General features: G+C 38.7%; 1 protein-coding gene across 1 annotated transcript; it reads right to left on the bottom strand.

Annotated features, from left to right (window-relative positions):
• Nucleotides 1-1,451: 1,451 nt before the first annotated feature.
• Nucleotides 1,452-21,667, bottom strand: LOC115897512 (melanoma inhibitory activity protein 2-like). Its single transcript, XM_030930585.1, has 6 exons — nt 21,348-21,667; nt 18,543-18,676; nt 14,845-14,931; nt 7,222-8,452; nt 2,125-2,343; nt 1,452-2,020 (listed from the first exon to the last, which is right to left on the bottom strand). The coding sequence occupies exons 1-6, from the start codon at nt 21,460-21,462 to the stop codon at nt 1,842-1,844; spliced, it is 1,965 nt and encodes a 654-aa protein (XP_030786445.1). The 5' UTR covers nt 21,463-21,667; the 3' UTR covers nt 1,452-1,841.
• Between the last annotated feature and the right edge of the window lie 626 nt (nt 21,668-22,293).

Below are 22,293 nucleotides of genomic sequence, written 5' to 3' on the forward strand. Positions count from 1 at the left end.
AAAAAAATTAAGTGAGGAAGAGGCCTCCCAAAGCAAAATGATGTGTGTTATTAAGCCCAGTTTTCACAAAGACTCAGTGGCACCACCATCTAACGGGTCCCCCAAGCTAGAAACCTCATAAGTTATTGGGTCCCCAAGCTCAAAACCTGGTATCCTCACTTTTCCTTGTAATTCTCCATGCTGCATTCAGTCAGTCATTAAATCCAATGATTCTGTCTACAAAAGATCTATCCAATTTGTCCTTCCAATCATTTTGACTACAACCATTGATGTTAGGCCAGAGGCTAAAAAATGTGGCCAGTGGGCCAAATCCCACTCACAGAAGGTTTTTTCTGACCTACATTGTGTTTTATTTTACTCTGAACATTTGCCAGTATTAAAAACTGTGAGATTTCACACACAAAAATCCAGATTTCCAGCTTTTCTTGAAAATCAGAGTATCTGGGGAACCGAAGCTGAAGGTAAGTAGTACCGTTATCCTTTAGACAGGGCATACAATCTCTAGTTGGCTACAGTTCTCACCTTTACTCACACTTCACTCATTTCATTTGCGTTAGTAAACGCTGACTTAGATTTTCGCCTTTTCCTCATTTTCAGAACTAACACAACAGCTTCTTGACTGAACTCCGTGCCTCTGGTCTTTACCCCTTTAATCTTTATTTCACAGCATTGACAGACTTTATAAATAAAACTTTTTCATTTCACTCCCTGCTTAAAATTCAATAGTGCCCCATCATCTATAAGATAGAATTGAACTCCCTATTATTTGACCTCTCTGTACTGCTTCAACTTCAATCTGTGTTCAAACTCAATTGCTTATTGTGCTCCAAAAGTGCCGTATTCCCTACCACTTCACTACTTTAAAAGTGCTCTTCTCAACCTAGAATGCCTATCCTTTCTTTGTCTGACTAACTCCTACTCTTCCTTCAAAATTGGCTCAAATATGATCTTCTCTGGGACACTCTCCCAGGCTCCTTCTCCCCACCCTCTCTACCTAACCCTCCCAATCAATCTACTAGGCAGCTACTCCTGCATATCAGTAGCACCCTGTGACTATTATAGCACTACATTAAAATTATTACTTTTTTATATGTGTCCTCCAACTAGAGTGAGCTCCTTGAAAACAACCACTATTAATTTCAGCTTAGAATATAAATAAGAAGATAAAAGCGCTTCCTCAATTATTTCTATCATAGCGATACATGAGAAAAGCAACATTTGTAAAAGGCCTCTTATATGCCAAGTACAGCTAGTCCTTTTGCAATATCTCATTTAATAGTAAAATTTACAACAAGTGAAAAAGTGAATAGAATTTGGAATTTCAGTTACAGTTTGGTTAAATTTTGATAGTTTAGTTGCTTTTGTACTCCTACATTATACCATTTTGAGGTTACAATTCTCAATTGAATACAAACAAGTTGCTTTTCATTTTCGGTTTTTTTTTTTTTTTTTTTAGAGATAAGGTCTAGCTACGTTGCTCAGACTGGTCTCAAACCTTTGGGCTCACTCTTCCCTTTTATTCTCTTTGTTACATTCAGTCAAAAGCTCTTCCTGCCTCAGCCTCCTAAGTAGTGGGAACTCCAGACACACGCCACCATACCTATCTCTAGTTCCTATTATTCCTGAGTTAACTTATTTCGTACATAATTTTCCCTAATTTGAAAAATGGGGAGGGTGAGGTAAAAAGCAAACACTGCTCAAGGTCAACATCAACAAAGCTTAGGGAAATGTTTTTAAAAATCAATATCCATTTGACAAAACATTCATATAAACAGAAATCTTACAGGTAAGATGTCATGGAAAGAGAAATATTACATAAACATTATACAGGGAGGATTCATTCAAACATATTTTGTAGCCACTCTTATATTTAACAAAATAGGTAAAATTATTGCAAAAGGTTTAAAAGGCAAACTTACCGTTTCTGTAAGAATTACAATGGATGAAAAGGCAGAATTCATGAAATCATAACCATCAATTTGGAATAAGTATTTCAGAATCTGAAACTCAGAAGCATCTTCTGTTGATTTATAAATAAAAATATGTTAACGTGATGTTATATAACTTCTGATTCTAATTTCTTCCTTAAATGATGCATTAGAGAATAAATAACCTGCTTCTTACCTTTTTGAGAAATATAATTTTGAGAAGACAAAGAATTATCAGTTGAAGCCATCTGACTATTTAGCAGGGTGTTTTCCACAGATCTGTCTATCTCAACCAGAGCAGGCCCTTCAGTGTCTACTGATGGTTTTGAATTTTCATCACTATCTTTAGAAGATGAGGGTTTGAAATGTACTTCTTTGTGAATTCTCATAGGTAACTCTATGTTAGAGACCATATCTACAAATAAATAAAAAGAAATGTGTTTTTCCCAAATACTTGCTTTGTTGAGGGCTCCCCGTTTGTTTTCTAGGCAGGTCTTTTTTCTGAACTTTTGTAGGTCATTATGATACTTCGTTAAAGAAAGGATACACTAAAACATAAATTGTATCCTGTGTTACCTTTCTATTGCTAGTAAGATAAATTACCAAAACTTGGTGGTTTAAACAATGCAAATGTATCCTCTTAGAGTTCTGGAAGTCAGAAATTCTAAAACCAAGGTGTTGAAGTTGGCAAGGCTGCATTCCTTCAGGAGGCTCTAGAGCAGAATCCATTTCCTTGCTTTTTCTACTTTCTAGAGGCCTCCTGCGTTCCTTGACACATGGCCCCACCCTCCATTTTCAAAGCCAGCAGTGTAGCATCTTCTAATTTCTGTCTCTCTTACTCTGATACACCTACGTTCCTCTTATAAGGAGCCTTGTAATTATATTAGACACACAAGGATAATCTCTCCATTTCAAGGTCCCTAATCACATTTGCAAGGTCCTTTCCACCATGTAAAGTAACATATTCTCAGGGTCTGGGGGTTAAGATATAGACATCTTTTAGGGGGCTTTTATACTACATAGCCTTTTCTTTATTCCTCAGCCAAGGAAGAATTACAAAAGCTATATGTAATCCTATTCTCTACATGCCTTTTTGTCCTAAAAATTACTTTTTAAAAAAAACCATAAAACTAACATAATTGTCAACAATTCTGTGGTACTATATAAGCATATGACTAAGAATAAGGCAACACATAGATTCCCTTCAGATTTTGTTCCCGCTATGTATGCATTTGTTAACCAGAAGGTGTAATGTCTAAAAAAAAGTATCAGTGTGGTCCTGAAAAACAATAATAAAGAGTAGGAAGTGAATTGTTCAATGTCTAATTTTGCTCTTTGAGCTTATGAGTCTTAACATAGCACTTTGACACTGTCATTTATTTATCATTGTTTAAAAGATGAAAGTCCCAATTGAGCAAACACATATCAGTAATTTAGTAATAGCACCTGTGGATAATAATACTTAAAAGCATTCAAATCAGGAGTCTGAATTCAAAGGGATTATTGTACATACAGGACTCAAATAGTGATCTACAAAAACGTTTAATGCTATAAGAATAAAAGGATTATTCAATAAATATACTCAAATTTATACGTAACTATATTGATTATTTTAAAATGTTTTAAACGGCATTTGAAATAAATATATAATAAGAAAAATGAATATTCCCTATTCCATTTTCATATTTAATTATATTTTTAGGTATTATTTACACAATTAAACCTAAGTTTTAAGATTCACATTAAATATGGATATGCTTTTCTTTATTATTGCTTATTAGCAGAATTTTAAGTCAAATAAAATAATAATTTTAAATATTTAACTATACTTGGGAAACTCATTATTTAAGTATGCACAATTGGAATCCTTTTGTAAATTCGTTATTCACGTTGTAATATAAATAACTGTTCCCTAATTTACCTGTTTTGTAAATTCCTAAATCAATATGTTAGTTTTCTGTAAATGTGGTTATCTCAAGTCTGAGCCTTTCACAAACACAGATTCAAGATCAGTGATTCATCTTGCTTATGCACTATAATTACAGCAAGTTTTCATTTGTTATTCCCTGAAAGAGTTGTTGAAATCTGAAAAGATTTGCTGTTTAATCCTTTCTCTAATATCCAGAAAATAGGGCCTGTGGCTTTATAGAAATCTCTCTTTTAGGATGCTTTTTTAAAAACAAATTTTTGCATGATCTCAGGTTGTTTTTCATTCAATTTTTATTTAATATTGTAGTGTTTTGGAATAACCCACTTTGTTAATGAATGACATCTTTTTTTCTGAAATTTAAAAGAATTTCTGAATATTTTCATAAAAGTTCCTCAAAACTAGTTAAAATTGCAGCAACATCCTATTTTCATTTAACCATTTACCAATTTTAGAAATTCTTCCAGTATCTCTATATGAAATGATAAATTTTAAATATATATATATGTTTGTGTGTATATATATATATATATGAGACTGAGTCTCATTCTATTGCCCAGGCTGGAGTACAGTTTTGCAATTTCAACTCGCTGCAACCTCTGCCTCCCGCGTTCAAATGGTTCTCATGCCTCAGCCTCCCGAGTAGCTGGGATTACAGGGGCACACCACTATGCCCGGCTGATTTTTGTATTTTTAGTAGAGACGGGGTTTCATCATGTTGGCTAGGCTGGTCTCGAACTCCTGACCTCAGGTAATCTGTCTGTCTCGGCTTCTCAATGTGCTGGGATTATAGGTGTGAGCCACCACACCCCGCCAATATTTTCTTCAGAGAGAAAGTGTCACTGTGTTGTCCAGGCCAGCCTCGAACATCTAGCCTCAAGTGATCTCCCACCTCAGCCTTCCAAGTAGCTGGGACTATAGGAGCACACCAACACTCCCAGCTAAATAAAATTTACAAAAATGATTTTTTTGTGAAATCCCTTTGAATTCCTGGAGTTTCTATGATTGTGCTCTAAAATATTTTTATATGTCAATCTTTGGAATCATCTGGATTTCTGTATCTAATATTGTTTTGTTGTAGATCTGCCTTTTCTTAAATATTCCTTTAGGATCTAACAAGTTTAGAACAAGAGAATTTACCTTTTAATTAGCCTTTAACAACCTAAAAAGGTCTCTAAGCTTTTTAGTCATAAAAAGCATCACACCTGCACTTTTCTCATTTGGAAAAGGGTTAGAATCTAAGTATCTATATGTTGGTTGAGGATGTTGAGTAGAGAGCTCCCATTTTAGGGAATGTTAAGGTATTACATACAGTTCTGGAAACTCAAAAAAATCACCTGGTTCTAATGGAAATGTGTTTCCTTCTGAGTTTGTTGCCCTCTTCCTGTGAAAGGTTTTCTGTCATTCTAGGGTTTAATTGTTTTTGTATTATTGGTCAATATTTGCTGCGTTTATATTCTGTCCATCACAGAGTCATAAGGATGGAGATGTGGAAAAGTCGTATTATAAAATTTTCTACTTAAAATACAATCCACATGTTTTTAATCATAGGAGCTGCTAGATACCTGGACATCTAGATCTGAAAGTATTATCTTATATTCTGCTCTCTTCTGTTGCCCTCTGTTGAACTCTCAGAATTGAGGGACTTGAGGGAGAAAGTTGAAAACTTTTTCCCTTTTTTTGCTTGAGTTTTCTTATTACATTGACACTTAAAGGAAACCCTTGTTATCAGCTGGGCACAGTAGCTCATGCCTGTATTCCCAGCACTTTGAGAGGCTGAAGTGGGAGGATCCCTTGAGCCTAGGAGTTGGGACCAGCCTGGACAACATAAGGAGACTCCATCTCCACAACATATAAAAATAAATTAGCTGGGTGTAGTGGTGCACACTTGTCGTCCCAGCTACTCAGGAGGCTAAGGTCAAGGGATAGATTGAGCCCTGGAGGTTGAGGCTGCAGTGAACTGTGATCACACCACTGCACTCTAGCGTAGGTGACAGGGTGAAACCTTGTCTCAGAACAAAAACAAAAGAAAACTCTTGTTATCATAGTCCTTCTTAGGAAAAGCAAATCTACAGACCTAGAATAAGATCTAATTTAGGAATCAAAACTATTTAATTAAAGTTTCCCTTAGTTGGCCGGGCATAATGGCTCACACCTGTAATCATAGCAGTTTGGGCGGCTGAGTGGGGCAGATCGCTTGAGCTCAGGAGTTCGAGACCAGCATGGGCAATATAATGAAACCCTGCTTCTACAAATATGCAAAAATTAGCGGTCATGGTGGCACGCGCCCATAGTCCCAGCTACTTGGGAGGCAAAGGTGAGAGAATTGCATGAGCCCAGGAGGTCGACGCTGTAGTGACCTGAGATCATGCCACTGCACTCCAGCTTAGATGATAAAATGAGACCCTGTCTCAAAAAAAAAAAAAAAAAAAAAAAAAAAAAGTTTCTCTTAGCTTAGGTTTCTAAGAAAACCATTCAAATATAGTTGTATTGGGAAGGTGTTATTGGGCTAAAAAGTGAATGTGAATGAGAAAATCCACACCTACCAGAATAGAAAGTCAATAGACATTGTCTAAAATAGGGCAATCAAAGCAGAACAGTATAAAGATTCGATTTAGAAAACTCTTAAATACTAAAAAGATACTGCTTTAAAAACAAAAAAAAAATTATTGTCTCTGGGAAAGCAGTGGGAGTGGAGGTAGATGGAGGGAACAGACATTGCTATTGTCAAAAAAAAAAAAAAGCCTTAGCACTATTTCAAATTTTAAACTATTTACATACAATATTTTGATAAAAATTAAAATTTATTATAAAATAAGATTTTCTTGGAACATCTTTAGATCTCTAGTCATTGTTTTTCTGTTGAGATTTTATTTTATAATATTAAGATCTAAATTCCAGAGTAAACCAGAAATTGATGAAAGAGCTAAGTATTTTGAGCCGGGCATGGTGACTCACGCCTTTAATCACAGCGTTTGGGAGGCTGAGGTGGGCGGATCACAAGGTCAGGAGTTCGAGACCAGAATGGCCAACATGGTGAAAGCCCGTCTCTACTAAAAATACAAAAATTAGCTGGGTGTGGTGGTGTGTGCCTGTAATCCCAGCTACTCAGGAGGCTGAGGCAGGAGAACTGCTTGAACCAGGACCTGGTAGGTGGAGGTTGTGATGAGCTGAGATCACACCATTACCTCCAGCCTGGGCAACAAGAGTGAAACTCTGTCTCAAAAAAAAAAAAAGAAAAAAAAGAAAGAGCTAAGTTATTTTGAAAAATGCAGATTCCTGGACTTTTTCATCTGATTTGCACTTTTAAAAATAAATTATGTTTAAAAATAAAATAAATTCTAATATAAATATTTTCATACCAACCTGACAGACTGTATGAACTTTCGAACATCATAACTTTTGTATTATCTGTGGGATAATTATCAATGGAAAATTCTTCAGTTTCTTCATTTTCAATTACATTATTTTGATCCAGTATCTGTTTGGGAAATGGCAATTCTGTTTCCTTTGGAGTGTTCTGGAAGTTCCAAGGGTTGTCAAAATTATACAAGAACTTTTTCAAATATGGTATGGTATCAGATTCATCTGTTTTTTTTAAGACTGGTTTCTTGTCTATTTGATCTTCTGTTTCCATAATTTGTATCATTGCTATTTCTTGTTTTTTTTCAGGGTCTAATTCACTTGTTAGAGGATATTCATGTTCACCTGCCCCACCATCTTCTTCATTTTTCCTGTCATCTAACATAACTTTGTCTTCCTTGGCATATGCAAAGCCTAGCATAGCAAAACCAAAATCAAACCAACTTGGTTCGAGACTCAAGCTATCATTAGTGATTGTGTCTTTTTTTTCTGTTAATATTTCTGTACATGGAACTGTGTCTTCTTTATCAGATGATATGGAATTGGGAAAATCTTGTAGTGGTGAATTGCTTTCTTCAGCTAATAATTCAAGCCCTGTATCCTCATCTCCAAAACCTAAATAACTTGTAAATCCACCACCAAACCAACCAGTGGGTTGAGGTTTGGGAACGTGCTCTGACTCAGATGCTAGTTCAGAATGCGTCTTTGGCACTGAATCAATTTCTGATTCAGATTCTTGCTGATGTTCTGTTTGAGGCTCACCATTATTTAATTCCTCTAGGTCATTTTCATCTTCCACTGCTATTTTTCTACTTCGAAATGAGCTTTCTTGTACAGGTTCAATAACTGATTCAAACGCCTTCTCTTCAGCTTGTTCTCTTCTCAATCCAAACCATTCTTTGACTCCAGGCACAGCTGAAGATGGTGGGACACGCACTTCTGGAATATGATCCTGTTCCACACTTTCAACAACTACTTCTTCCCAGTTTTTTGATTCACTGGTACTTCCGATATCTTCAGGAGCCTCTAATGCTGGAAATTGGTCTTCATATAAAGTACTTTCGTAAGTTGCATAAAATTCAGGTTCTAGCTGAAAATCACTTTCATATATACTAGATTTTTCATCTTTATCTTCTTCATAAGGATATATATTTTCACCATAATCACTGTTTAATTCACTATCTTCATTGTCAAATGTGTAACTTACTCCAAGAAGACAAAGAAAGTCAGATTCCTAAAAGGAAAAAATATACATATGATTAACATGAATGTACTAGAGCTCCTTGTTTCTCCCTGAGTCATTTAAAATGGATGACTGTGGGCCATGCATGGTGGCTCACACCTGTAATCCCAGCACTTTGGGAGGCTGAGGCAAGCGGATCATGAAGTCAGGAGATCGAGACCATCCTGGCTAACACGGTGAAACCCTGTCCTGACTAAAAATACAAAAAATTAGCCAGGCGTGGTGGCAGGCACCCGTAGTCCCAGCTACTTGGGAGGCTGAGGCAGGAGAGTGGCGTGAACCCAGGAGGTGGAGCTTACAGTGAGCTGAGATCGTGCCACCGCACTCCAGCCTGGGGGACAGAGAGAGACTCTGTCTCAAAAAAAAAAAAAGAAAAAAGAAGTAAAAAGGATGACTGTGATTTTCCCAAAACACATGACTAGCTCAAGAGCAGAGCAAAAACTCAAACACTTGTATCACAACTGACTTCGAGGCTAAATATGTAAACCTAAATGAAAAACCTTTTACATTACGGTTTTTTGTTTCTTTGTTTGTTTGTTTTTAGAGACAGGGTGTTGCTCTGCTGTCCAGGGTGGAGCACAGCTCACAGCTTGCTTGAATTCCAGGGTTCGAGTGAACCTCCCTCCTCAGCCTCCAAAGTAGCTGATATTATACCCAGCTAATTGAAAGAATCTTTTGCGAAAATGGAGTCTCGCTATTTTACCCAGGCTGCTCTTGAACTTATGGCCTCAAGCAATCATCCCACCTCAGCCTCCCAAAGCACTGGGATTACAGATGTGAGCCACCACACCAGGCCCATTATGATTGATTTGTTATTAAATAGTTGAAATTTTGGGGCCAGGCATGGTGGCTCACGCCTGTAATCCCAGCACTTTGGGAGGCTCAGGTGAGTGGATTGCCTGAGCTCAGGAGTTCGAGACCAGCCTGGCCAACATGGCGAAACTCCATCTCTACTACAAAATACAAAAATTAGCCAGGCATGGTGGTGGTCACCTATAGTCCCAGCTTCTCGGGAGGCTGAAGCAGGAGAATTGCTTGAACCCAGGAGGCAGAGGTTGCAGTGAGACAAGTTCGCACAACTGCATTTCAGCTTGGGTAACAGAGTAAGACTCCGTCTCAAAAAAATAAATAAATAAAATTTATTTCAAATAGTTGGAATTTTTGAGAAGCAGAGACAATCAATGCTTTCAGTGTATTCTGCAAACAAAATCTCATGAAAACGCATGCATATCCACAACATTTTGCACCTCCTAAGAACACACTGACTGAACACATACATCTTTGCAGTGATTTGAGGTAGGGTTCTATGGTTTGACTGTGTCCCCAAAAACCATATATTGGAAACTTAATCCCAAGTGCAATATTGTTGACAGATGAGGCCTGGTGAGAGGTGATCAGTCCATAAGGGCAGAATGAGTAGGATTAATGCCATTACTGCGTGAGCAGGCTTATTATCACAGGAGTGGGGTCCCTTATAAAAGGACCACTAGTTCAGCACCTGTCTTGCTCTCTCTCTCCAGCTTTTTTCCCCATCTTGCCTCCCAGTATGAGACGTTGCAACAAGAAGACTTCTCAGCCTTCAGAACTGTGAGAAATAAATTTATTTTCTTTATAAGTTATCCAGTCTCTGGTATTCTGTTATAGCAGCACAACATTGACCAAGATAGAGGGGGAATTTCACAGCATATGGTTATATCTCAGACAGACCAGAGACTCTAAAGCAAGTTTGTCCAACCTGCAGCCTACAGGCTGCATGCAGCCTAGGATGGCTTTGAATGTGGCCCAACAAAATTCATAAACTTTTAAAAAATATTATGGGATTATTTTTGCAATATTTCTTTTTAGCTCATCAGCTATATTAGTGTCTGTGTATTTTATGTGTGGCAGAAGACAATTCTTCTTCTTCCAGTGTGGCCCAGGGAAGCCAAACGATTGGACCTCTGCTCTAAAGCATGAAAACCTGGTTAAAAATTGCACCAAAAGGCTGGACACAGTGGCTCATGCCTGTAATCCCAGCACTTTGGGAGACCAAGACAGGAGGAGCACTTGAGCCCAGGAGGTCAAGGCTGCAGTGAGCCATGGTTGCACCACTTCATTCCAGCCTGAGCAACAGGGCAAGATCCTGTCTTAAAAAAAAAAAATTAGCTAGGTGCGGTGGCCCACGCCTGTAATCCCAGCATTTGGGGAGGCTGAGGTGGGCAGACTGCTTGAGCCCAGGAATTTATAAACAGCCTGGGCAACATGGAGAAACTCAGTACAAAAAAAAAAAAAACACACACACACACACACAAATTAGCCAGGCATAGTGGCATGTGCTGTAGTCCCAGCTACTCTGGAGGCTGAAGTGGGAAGATCACTTGAGCCTGGGAGGTTGAGGCTCCGGTGGGCTATAATTGTGCCACTACACTCCAGCCTGGGCAACAGAGTTAGATCCTATTTAAAAAAAAAAAAAAAGTTGCACTGAAACAATTTGGCTTCATTTATTGAGATATTGCATACAGCCAATGGAAGTGAGGATCTACTTGTCCATCTCACAGAACAACCAAATCATTAAGAAGAAACATGATGAAGACTTTTTTTTAAATCTGAATGTTAGAAACAGTGACGTGAGCTGCCTTTGGATACTACCATTATGAAATGAAGATAAAGTTCAGATTTTTTAAAGAATAAGCTTCAGAATTGCAATTTTACAATATATACTTGGCACTACAGTCTAGTACATGATTAAGAACAGACTCTGGAGTCAAACCCTTTGGGTTCAATGCCCAACCCTGCCATCTACTACCTCTGTGACCTTGGTTGAATTTTATGATCTTTCTATGCCTCAGCCGCCTTCATCTGTAAGATGGGGATGTTGGGGCTCAGAAATACCCCCAAAATGAAGACATCAGAAGCAAAATTCTTCTCTGAACTTCTCCTATTCTCCACCTCTCAGTCTCATTTTTCCCCGAGGCTAGTCATAGAAAGTAGAATCCCGCTTTCCCAAGGCAGCTCATAGAAACAAGAACCCCTTTTCTCCAAAGCTTGCCATATAATCTAAAATTATTACTCTAATGTTTCCTCCTCTTTTCTATGCAAAGCTATTCATAAATTCTCTGACCTACCTTGTTTGATTGTAGGGCATAAGACCGGCATTCCAGGGAAGGCCCTGCCCTATAACCAGAAAGATGCAATGCATGCTCAGCAAAGCCAAGGAGAATCTAGACAGACAGGTCTTTCTGGGTTCCCCCACTCAGTCTACTGAATTAGATCATACCCTTTTTGTTCAGTCATATCTCTACATGGCTATCCATACGTTATTGAAGCTAAGCATAAAAATGGACAGTTTCCTTTGTATCTTTGGGTCTTCATTCTTTTTTGTTTGTTTGTTTTTTTGAGACAGAGTCTTGCTCTGTCGCCCAGTCTGGAGTGCAGTGGCATGATCTCCACTCACTGCAACCTCTGCCTCCCGGGTTCAAGCAATTCTCCTGTCTCAGCCTCCCAAGTAGCTGGGAAAACAGGCGCACACCATCACGCCTCGCTAATTTTTGTATTCTTAGTAGAGATGTGGTTTCACCATATTGGTCAGGCTGGTCTCGAACTCCTAATCTCAGGTGATCCACCTGCCTTGGCCTCCCAAAGTGCTGGGATTACAGGTATGAGCCACCACGCCCAGCCTGGTTCTCCATTCTGAAGGTTCCTGTGTCACGTAAAATTGTGATCAAATAAATTTGTATGCCTTTTGATGTATTAATCTTCCTTTTGCAAGTTGACTTTTCATCTGACTTTCAGAGAGAACTTTCCTCCTTGAATCCTCCAGGGATAATGACAGTACCTATTCTACCGAGGTGTTGTGAGGATTAAATAAGTCAAGCATTTAGAATAGTAACTATCTCTAGTAAATACTCCCATATCCCAGCCCAAAGTCACAGTATTCCAAACACAACCAGAAATGTGGGGATAAAAGGTCCAATTGTCTTGCCTCTCTCTCTATTAAAGACAACTCTGAAGGGCCATTCCAGCTCCAGAGCTCCTTAGGAAATCAGCTGAGACCTTCACTGCAACTACATCACAATTCAACTTCTCTGTCTGCCCAGTCATGCTTCTTTTTTCTTTTTCTTTTTCGTTGTTTTTGTTGGTTTGTTTGTCTCGGCCTCCCAAAGTGCTGAGATTACAGGCATGAGCCACTGTGCCCAGCCAAGTCCTGCTTTTACTTTTGTTCCTTCACAGGTGCTATTCCCAAACTACCCAGCAAACTTCTTGGATGCAAAGACTTGTTTCAATATCTGTCTCCCAGGGAACTTGACATAAGAATTTGGGGCATCTGTGCACTTACTTTATGCCTGGCACTGTGCTAGGTGCTGGGATTCTGCAGTAAACAATAGAAAAAACGAATTGTAAATTGCAATAAATGAGGACGGGTGCGGTGGCTCACACCTGTAATTCCAGCACTTTGGGAGGCCAAGACCAGTGGATCACTTGAGGTCAGGAGTTCGAGACCAGCCTGACCAACGTGGTGAAACCCCTGTCTCTACTAAAAATACAAAAATTAGCTGGGCGTGGTGGCAGGCCCCTGTAATCCCAGCTACTTGGAAGGCTGAGGCAGGAGAATCACTTGAACCCAGGAGATGGAGGTTGCAGTGAGCAGAGATTGTGCCATTGTACTCCAGCCTGGGCAATAAATAAGAGGCGAGACTCCATCTCAAAAAAGAAAAAGAAAAAAAAATTGCAATAAGTGCTATGAAGGAAACAAACAGAAAACTGTGATTAAGAAGCAACAATTCCTTTAGAATCATCATGGAAGGCCTCTCCAAGACTCTGGTTTTTATTTTTAATTTTCAAACTCAACATACTTTCATTTCCGTTTTATTGAGGTATAATTGGTATACATAAACTGCATATAATGAATGTATGCATTTGAACAAATGTATACATTTGTGTTACCATCACCACAATCCAGATATTAAAACATATCCTTTGCTTCCAAAAGTTTCCTAGGAGGCACTGATGTTTAATCTCGGGCCTAAAGGATAAGAAAGAACTAGCCAAGTGAAGTGTTTGGGGAAAGCATTCCAACCAGAAGAGATAGCCTGTTTGGGTCCCCGGGCTGGGAAAGAGCTTGGCATGTTCTAAGAACAGTCAAAAGTCCAGATTGGCCAGGATCGTGGTGAGTGACGTGAGAATGGCACCAGAGACAGAGTCAGCAAAGGAGGCAGGAGCAGATCATGTGGGACTGTGAAGCCAGGGCAAGAAGTCTGGGTTTTATTCCAGGTCCAGTGAAAAGCCACTAAAGGGCTTTAAAGGAATGATATCATCTGATTTTTTGTTTTTACAAGATTCATTATTGTTTGGAGAATGGATTGAAAGAGGGCAAAAGTATAGACAAGGAGTATAGTTAGAAGGCTATTGTAGTATTCTAATCAATAGATGAAGCCACTTGTGGTGGCACACCTGTAGTCCCAACCATTGGTGAGGCTGAGACGGGAGGATTGCTTGAGCCCCAGGAATTCTGGGCTGTAGTACAGTTTGATTGTACCACTGCGTTCCAACCAAGAGATGATAGTGCCTTGAATTAGGGCGATAGTGAAAATGGAATTGAAGAGAAGACAATATACTCCAGATATATTTTAGAAATAGAACTGACAGGACCAATTATTATACAGTAAATAGATAGCTAATCCCAGAGTTTGTGATGGGAAAGAGCCAGAAAATAGGCAGTTTGTTTAACTAGATAGACTCCCTTCTCACTGACCTCATTTAAGGTAAATTGGCTTAAGCTAGAATCTGAATTAAACGGGCTAACCAAGTTTATTAATTGAAAAGTCACCTCCTGATTCCCTTGAAGCCCAACATTATCATGCTCATGAAAAACTCCAACAGCAAAAGAGGATGTGCAGATAGGAGACTAAGGAGTGTGGTGGAAAATAAACTTTTATCTTAGTAAGACAATAGCATTAGTAATAATAACTAACAATTACTGAGCACTTAGTGCTCTTCTACGTACTTTACATATACTCATTTATTCTTCAATATACGTGAACCACTGTATTATACTCAGCACCTCCATTTTACAGATAAGGAAACTGAGGCATACCAGGCCACATAGCTTGTAAGTAGTTGAGTCAGACTTTGAACTCAGTCCATCTCCAGAATCCATGCTCTTAACAACTACACTCTACTGCCTGTCTGTTAATTTTTCAGAAAGCAAAATCTTTTACTGTCACCAAATTTGTCTTAATTAATTTTATTCAGATACTCAAGCTATTCCTAGAGCAAGTTCTCAGGTCAACTATTTCATGCATTCACTATAAAAAGTACATAACCAATAGGCACTGATACCGGGGAAAACTGTTTTAACCAAGAAATTTTAAAGTCAATTAACAACTGAGAATGAGTTTACTCACTTTAGTTGACATTTGAATTTCCTCAGATATGAACACCTCTTCAATCTGGACGGCATCTCTGGGAAAATATCCAAACTCTTTTCCTTTCTGTCAAAATGAAGAACAAAGATCATCGAGAAAGAATGATCAAAGCAATAATAATTATTGAACCTAATTTTGTCCCATGTCCTTGGCTTTCATCTACTCCAAATCGCAAACATTGACTATCAATTTCCATGTAAAAGAGAGTAAAATCATATTCTTTTGTTATTCAAAAGAAGAGCATTTATTTAAGGAACAAAGAGCCAAATCGTAAAATGTCGCTGTTTCGAACTTCAGAAGGAAACCTGTTCCACTTACTCATTTTATTCCTTTTTCTGTTCTTTAACAACCTTTCCTGTCCAGCTCAACTGCAGATTTACACGAGTAGACCTGGGATATCAAAAGGCAAGGCAATGGTGGCGGTAGCCAAGCTAGATGGAGTAGTGACATATTCAATATTTTCAGGATGTTAAAATCAGACAGGTGGTGTAAACTCTGAAGGGCCACAAATGGATTCATCAAGATAGTAAAGGTCTACAAGTCCTCCAGGGAGGATTTGGTTCCATTCTACTTTTCTGGGGCTACCTTAATAACAAAGACCTTCTTAACCCAGTTCAAGCAAGGCAGATTGTCCCCCAAGGGTGAAGGTTTTACACAGCCACCCTCAGCCCATTTCCTAACCCTGTTGAAGTTTTAAAGAACATATTTCTTTTGGTCCTCTAATCCAGCACCATTGTACCTCAACTGTGATTTGTCCAGCTCTCCATAGCTGTAACTATTTGGAAACTGACAGCCTGTGGGTCCATAGTGTGGTTTCTTAAACAGCTAACTGCATGAACTAAACATCAAATGCACAAAAGTAAATGTGTCTAAAACTTCGCCCTGCCTTCACACATTAAACACTGCTTTTATGTGGAACCATTATGTTCACATACAGTAAATAAAAAAGAATGCTTTCTTTGCCTTTTATGACACCTAAGATGTCACTTTTTGTACGGCTGCATTGGATGCTTCCAATGAATTCGAGACATAGATGGTTTTTTCGTTTTCGTTTTTTAATAGAGACAGAGTCTTGCTCTGTTGCCCAGGCTGGAGTGCAGCAGTGCAATCATAGCTCACTGTAACCTCTAACTCCTGGATTCAAGCTGTCCTCCTGCCTCAGCCTCCCTCAGCCTCCGAAGTAGCTAGGACTACAGACATGTAAACACCCCACTAATTTGTGTGAGTGTGTGTGTGTGTGTGTGTGTATTCTTGCTAGGCTGCCCAGGCTGGTCTCACTTGGCCTCAAGTATTCCTCCTGCTTCAGCTTCCCAAAGCACTGGGATTACAGGCATGAGCCACCAAACCTGGCCTTAGACTGGCATTTTAAAGGCACCAGAAGCAGTAGGGAAAGTTGAGAACTGCAGAGGCCAGACAAGCAATTCTGGCCAGTGACAATTAGAAGTCCAGTCCTACAGCCCCTGATGGTAAAGGAGAATTTTTAAATAAAATCTGCTTCTTCAAACAGTGACCACAGGGGCTACACAAAAAAAGAGGTCTGGTGCATATGTAATATGGAAGTGATATACGTATCAAGTCTATCATGTTTGTTCAGCTTGGGAGTAAAAGTACTTATCATAGCACCTTTGCATTATAAACCATAATGATACAATCAAAGAGAAACCTTTTTTCAATGGAAAGTATTAATCATTACTTTTCCCATGTTACATATTCAGAGATAATTTAACCTTCTAGGAATTTCAGCATACTAAAGCTTTGGGCCAAATAAAAGGCTCTCTCAGCTGGGTTGTCTTTTTTGTGTTTTTGTTTTTGTTTGTTTTTTTTTTTGTTTGTTTTTTGTTTTTTTTTGAGACAGGGTCTCACTTTGTAACCCAGGCTGGAGTGCAGTGGTGCAATCACGGTTCACTGCAGCCTCTACGTCCAGGCTCAAGCGATCCTCCCACTTTAGCCTCTCAAGGAGCTGGGTTTACAGGCATGCACTACTATACCCAGATAATTTTTGTATTTTTAGTCGAGATGAGGTTTCGCCATGTTGTCCAGGCTGGTCTCAAACTCCCGGCCTCAAGTGATCCGCCCACTTTAGCTTCCCAAAGTGCTGATATTACAAGTGTGAGCCACCGCACCTGGCCCGAGTTGTTATTTTTTTCTATAAAAAACATACACACGTAGGGCCAGGTGCGGTGGCTCACACCTATAATCCCAGCCCTTTGGGAGGCCAAGGCAGGTGGATCACCTGAGGTCAGGAGTTCCAGACCAGCCTGGCCAACATGATGAAACCCCGTCACAACTAAAAATACAAAAATTAGTCGGGCGTGGTGGCAGGCACCTGTAATCCCAGCTACTCAGGAAGCTGAGGCAGGAGAATCGCTTGAACCTGGGAAGCAGAGGTTGCAGTGAGCTGAAATCACACCACTGCACTCCAGCCTGGGTGACAGAGCGAGACTCTGTCTCAAAAACAAACAAACAAACAAAACTTATACACCTAGCTTCCCTAGGCTACCAACCTTTCTGGGGATCTCTTCAATAACAACTCAGCCCTTCATTTGCTCAGAAAGAAATGTCTTTTAATCTGATTAACTAAAACTTTGCAGTCTCTACAACTTGACCATTGGCAGGGTGCAGCGGCTCATGCCTGTAATCCCAGCTCTTTGGGATGCCAAGGCAGGTGGATCACCTGAGGTCAGGAGTTTGAGACCAGCCTGACCAACATGGTGAAACCCCATCTCTACTAAAAATACAAAAATTATCCAGGTGTAGTGGCATGCTCCTGTAATTCCAGCCACTCAGGAGGCTGAGGCAGGAGAATTGCTTGAACTTGGGAGGCTGAGGTTGCAGTGAGCAGAGATTGTACCACTGCACTCCAGCCCGGGCAATAAGAGTGATACTTTGTCTCAAAAAACGAACAAGCAACAACAAAAACAAAACAAAACAAAACAAAAAAAAAAACCTTGACCTTTGGCAGCACCAATAAATGACTGGGGTTGCCTAGCCATCCCATAATATGAAGTCCCTCCAAATAAATATAAAAATCTAATTTTAAAAATGATGCATGCTATGTAAAATAAATTCAAGAATTCAAGGCATTCTCTTAGCCCTCCATCCCAACCATACTGCCTTCCCAAAAAGCCTCTTTTATAGAAATATTGGAACTACCACTGAGCATGACCATTTTTTGTTTGTTTAAATATGTTAAGGGTTTTTAATATATATACTGTGTTTTGAAATTCTTAACGTTTCTTTAAAGATGAAAAGCAGGTATCCTTGGCTGGGTGCGGTGGCTCACACCTGTAATCCTGGAAGTTTGGGAGGCCGAGGCAGACAGATTACTTTAGCTCAGGAGTTCGTGACTAGCCTGGGCAACAGAGTGAAATGCTGTCTCTACCAAGAATACAAAAATTAGCCGGGCATGGTGACACACACCTGTAGTCCCAGCTACTCAGGAGGCTGAGGTGGGAGGATGGCTTGAACTCAGGACATGGAGGTTGGAAGTTGTAGTGAGCTGTGATCACACCACTGCACTCCAGCCTGGGCAACAGAGTCAGGCCCTGTTTCCTGTTTCCAAAGAAAAGAATAGAAAAGAAAAGAAAAGAAAAGAAAAGAAAAGAAAAGAAAAGAAAGGAATCCTTGTGCAAGTTGGTCATTTATTCTGCATTCAATTTTTAAAAGTAGTTACTTACACTTCCTGCCCACAAATCTTCCCTTTCTCCTGCAAGTTTAACAAAAACAGATATCTCTTCTCCCTTAGTGAAGTTCAGGTATCTGCAGTCAGGTCCTCTGTAATCTCTCATGGCTGAGACTCTGCTTATTAAAGCTATGTAAAACATGTAAAGAAAAACACACACATTAAATTAAAATGTTATTTCTCCCCTTTCATCTTGCTCTCTTTCAATCCATCCTATATGTTTCCAAATGCTAATATCTTTATATCATTTATGGCCTCAAAAACCTACGTAGCCTTAGCGAGTCTAAGCCTTTGGGCCTGGTATCCAAGGCTGTCCATAACCTGGTCCCCTTTCTCTCTTTGAAAGGACCTCCTCCTATCCCTTCACACAGACTTGGCTACACTCAAGCTTGTTTATCCATCGTCCCTGGAACGTATCATTATCATTCTCTAGTCTGTAGGAAAGGAAAAAAGATAATCAGTTTTCTTCCTGGCACTTACCATATTCTAGGCATTATGATAATTGCTCTCATATTTTTATTTTATTAAATCCTCAAAACAGATCTGTGAGGTAAATAATTTCATCTCAGTCTAACAAATGAGTCTTTAGTGAAGGCTCAGAGAATTGGTCACACAACCCTAGTGGAGCCTGATTTGCTCAGAGGTTCTTCTCACTGCAAAATCTCCTTCCTTATTCTGAGCTTTTCTTTCTGTCCTTTCCCCAGTCTAGACACCTGTTTGCCCCTTCATGCTTAAGTCATGTCCTGCTTCCTCTGTGAGGCAGCCTGATTATTCCAACCTACTCCGATTGCCCTTTCTCTGAACTTTAAATTACCTATTATCCTTACTAGGCTGCATCACTATTTACTGTTTCATTTTAACCTGTCTTGTCATCGTTCACTAAAATTAAATTTTCTGAAGGGGAAGAAACTTATCTTACATCTCATTTTATTCCCCTTAGATGCATAGCACCTGCCCCCCGTCCAACCCAACATGTAGTAGGCCCTCAATAACTATGAATGAATCACAGCCACATATGCCAGATTCAGCAGTTCAACACATGAAGTAATATACATACCATATTATCTATTATAATGATACTGACATGTGTAAAACAAGATATTTTTATTGTCATGCAATTAAAGTTAAAATAACATTATAAATTTCTATAAATTTGAATGTTCCCTTTTCAGGTTCTATGTCTGGCCTTAAGGAAACTAAAATGATGTTGTAATATAAAGAGGGAAAGAAAGATTTTTTTTTCTTTATATATATTTTTTTGAGGCAGGGTCTTGTTCTGTTGCCCAGGCTAGAGTACAGTGGCATAATGATAGCTGACTGCAGCCTCCACTTCCCAGGTTTAAGCCATCCTCCAACCTCAGTCTCCCTAGTAGCTGGGACTATAGCTTGTGCCACCATGCTCAGCTAACTTTTTTGATTTTTTTGTAGAGATGAGGTCTCACTATGTTGCCCAGGCTGGTCTCAAACTCCTGGACTCAAGTGATCCTCCCACTTCAGCCTCTCAAAGTGCTGGGATTAGAGGTGCAAGCCATCACACCCAGCCAAAAGATTATTATGATAATAAAACATCATCTAGCAAACTTCTCTATGTATTACATTATATGTCCAAAAAGTTAAGGAAGAATGTTTACTCAAAATTATTACTTATAAATTATTTATGTTTATACTAATAATGTTTTCCATTTTTAATTTTCATGTTACAAATTAGAAGTAATTCTCACAGCCAGGCACAGTGGCTCATGCCTGTAATTCTAGCACTTCGGGAGGCTGAGGCAGGTGGATTCCCTGAGCTCAGGCTGGGCAACACAGTGAAATCCTGTCTCTACTAAAATATGAAAAATTAGCTGGGTGTGCACCTGGAGGCTGAGACAGGAGAACTTGTGAGGCGGAGGTTGCAGTGAGTCAAGATCGTGCCATTGCACTCCAGCCTGGGCGACAGAGCAACACTCCGTCTCGGAAAAACAAAACAAAAAGGTAGAATTTATTTAAAGCAACTCTTGATTTTGCTCAGAGAGAAAAAGTACATATTTATTATAACATAAAAACAAAAGGAAAAATAACTTATTTAAAGCAACTCTAATATATTGGGGTGTAATTTATTTTGCACCATAAAATAACAGAAAATTAGTTCTTAATAGAATGGAAATTAATTTCCATTTACAGTAAAGAAAGCTTTATATTCAATGATATAAATAAAAAATTTATATTCTAACCCTGGTTTCAGTATTTTTACATAATAAATAACACAGAAATGATTAACATTTGATAAAGTTTAGAAGAAAAAATCATGACGGTTTGAAATAAGAACACTTTTTAGGAACGTCATGAGAATCAGAAAGTTCTGTGTGTGAAACAGAAACTAAAATGTAAAAGGCCTTCATAAATAAAGGACTATCAAATTAGCCTGATGTCTTTTTTTATATGAATCAAGTAGATTTATCCTTTTTTTTTTTTTAATGGGGCAGCCTTCTGAGCCAGAATAGGCTCAGAGACTCCCAGATTTATCTTTAAAAATAGTAAAAGGGCTGATTAGTTTGTTTTTGAGGTATGAATTAATATCATTTTAACTTCTGATCTATTTCTATAGCAGACTGATTTTTGCTGTTTGTATATTTGTATTAAATACTATCACAAAATGCTTTGCTTCCAACATTTCTTTTTTATACCAAGCTATGCTTCATAATGCAAATATTTCTCAATGATATCAGTACTCCTTTTTATCATGCATGACCACAATAAGATTTTATGTCATTTCAGAGCCTCAGTTTAGGAGGAGAAGAAGCGGGGGAAGCAAACTTACTTTCACATTCCAAGTCACCACATTTTTTCAGGTCTGCCAGCAGTTTTGTACTTTCCAGACACTTTGTCAGAGAAATAGCCAGAAGAAAGATTCTGTGGACGCCAAGTTTCTCCATGCTAAAACAAGCAACCAGGAATCCCAAGTGAGGTTTAAGCCAATTGTTCAGGTTTTAGAGATGTCAGCCAAAACAGGAGATATTTAACTCTCTTTACTAAATATAAGAGAAAAAGGGTTGAAGTTTTAAAAATTTCTTGATAACTACATTTTTCTACCGGCTTGTTGGTTTAACTTGAGAGACAAACACTGTCTGTTTCCAATCTGCAGTGTCAGGTATTCCTGTAACACCTAAGGGTTTAATAATTAACATGGATTTTTAGTTGGACTAATGTCTTATAAAGGAAGCCCATATAAAACTGTCTCACTTAAAGGTACCTTGTGTTCAGCAAGATAGTTTTTAAGTAGGTCTCCACAAATTAGTATTTGCAGTATAGTTACCTGCAAATACTAATTTCAGTGGATAATGTACATAGTGTGTGCAAAAAGAGTAATAATTTATGTTAAAAGAATGGCTTTGAAATATCATGGTGAAAAGTATTTTTAAAAAGATTCCACTTGTATATTTAAAAACCCCTTATTGTTACTATGAAGTTAAAACTTATTTAGCTAAGAACAATAGTTAAAATGTAGTAAGTACTTACTATGTTCCAGGTACTGTCTTAAGTAAGTACTTAAATATCTGATCTGATTTAACCTTCACACCAACTCTCTGACGTAGGTAATATTATCATCCCCACTTTTGTATATAAGGAAACTGAGGCACAGAGAGATGGGTTAAATCACTCACTCAATGGCACATAGTGAGTGGAAAAGAAATGTTAACCTAGATACGATGAGACCCCATACTTATAACCAATCACTTGCTTTACCACCAAGAATCAAGTCATCT

This window comes from Rhinopithecus roxellana, chromosome 5, assembly GCF_007565055.1.
Source record: "Rhinopithecus roxellana isolate Shanxi Qingling chromosome 5, ASM756505v1, whole genome shotgun sequence".
NCBI classification, from domain to species: Eukaryota; Metazoa; Chordata; class Mammalia; order Primates; family Cercopithecidae; genus Rhinopithecus; species Rhinopithecus roxellana.

What these genes read in the sequence shown, in the direction of transcription:
- LOC115897512 (XM_030930585.1), bottom strand. Translation starts at nt 21,462, where the DNA reads ATGGAGAAACTTGGCGTCCACAGAATCTTTCTTCTGGCTATTTCTCTG. An exon ending in TGGTGACTTGGAATGTGAAA is followed by an intron (nt 18,677 to 21,347) that starts GTAAGTTTGCTT and finishes TGTTTTACATAG; the next exon opens with CTTTAATAAGCAGAGTCTCA. An exon ending in AAGATTTGTGGGCAGGAAGT is followed by an intron (nt 14,932 to 18,542) that starts GTAAGTAACTAC and finishes TCATTTTGACAG; the next exon opens with AAAGGAAAAGAGTTTGGATA.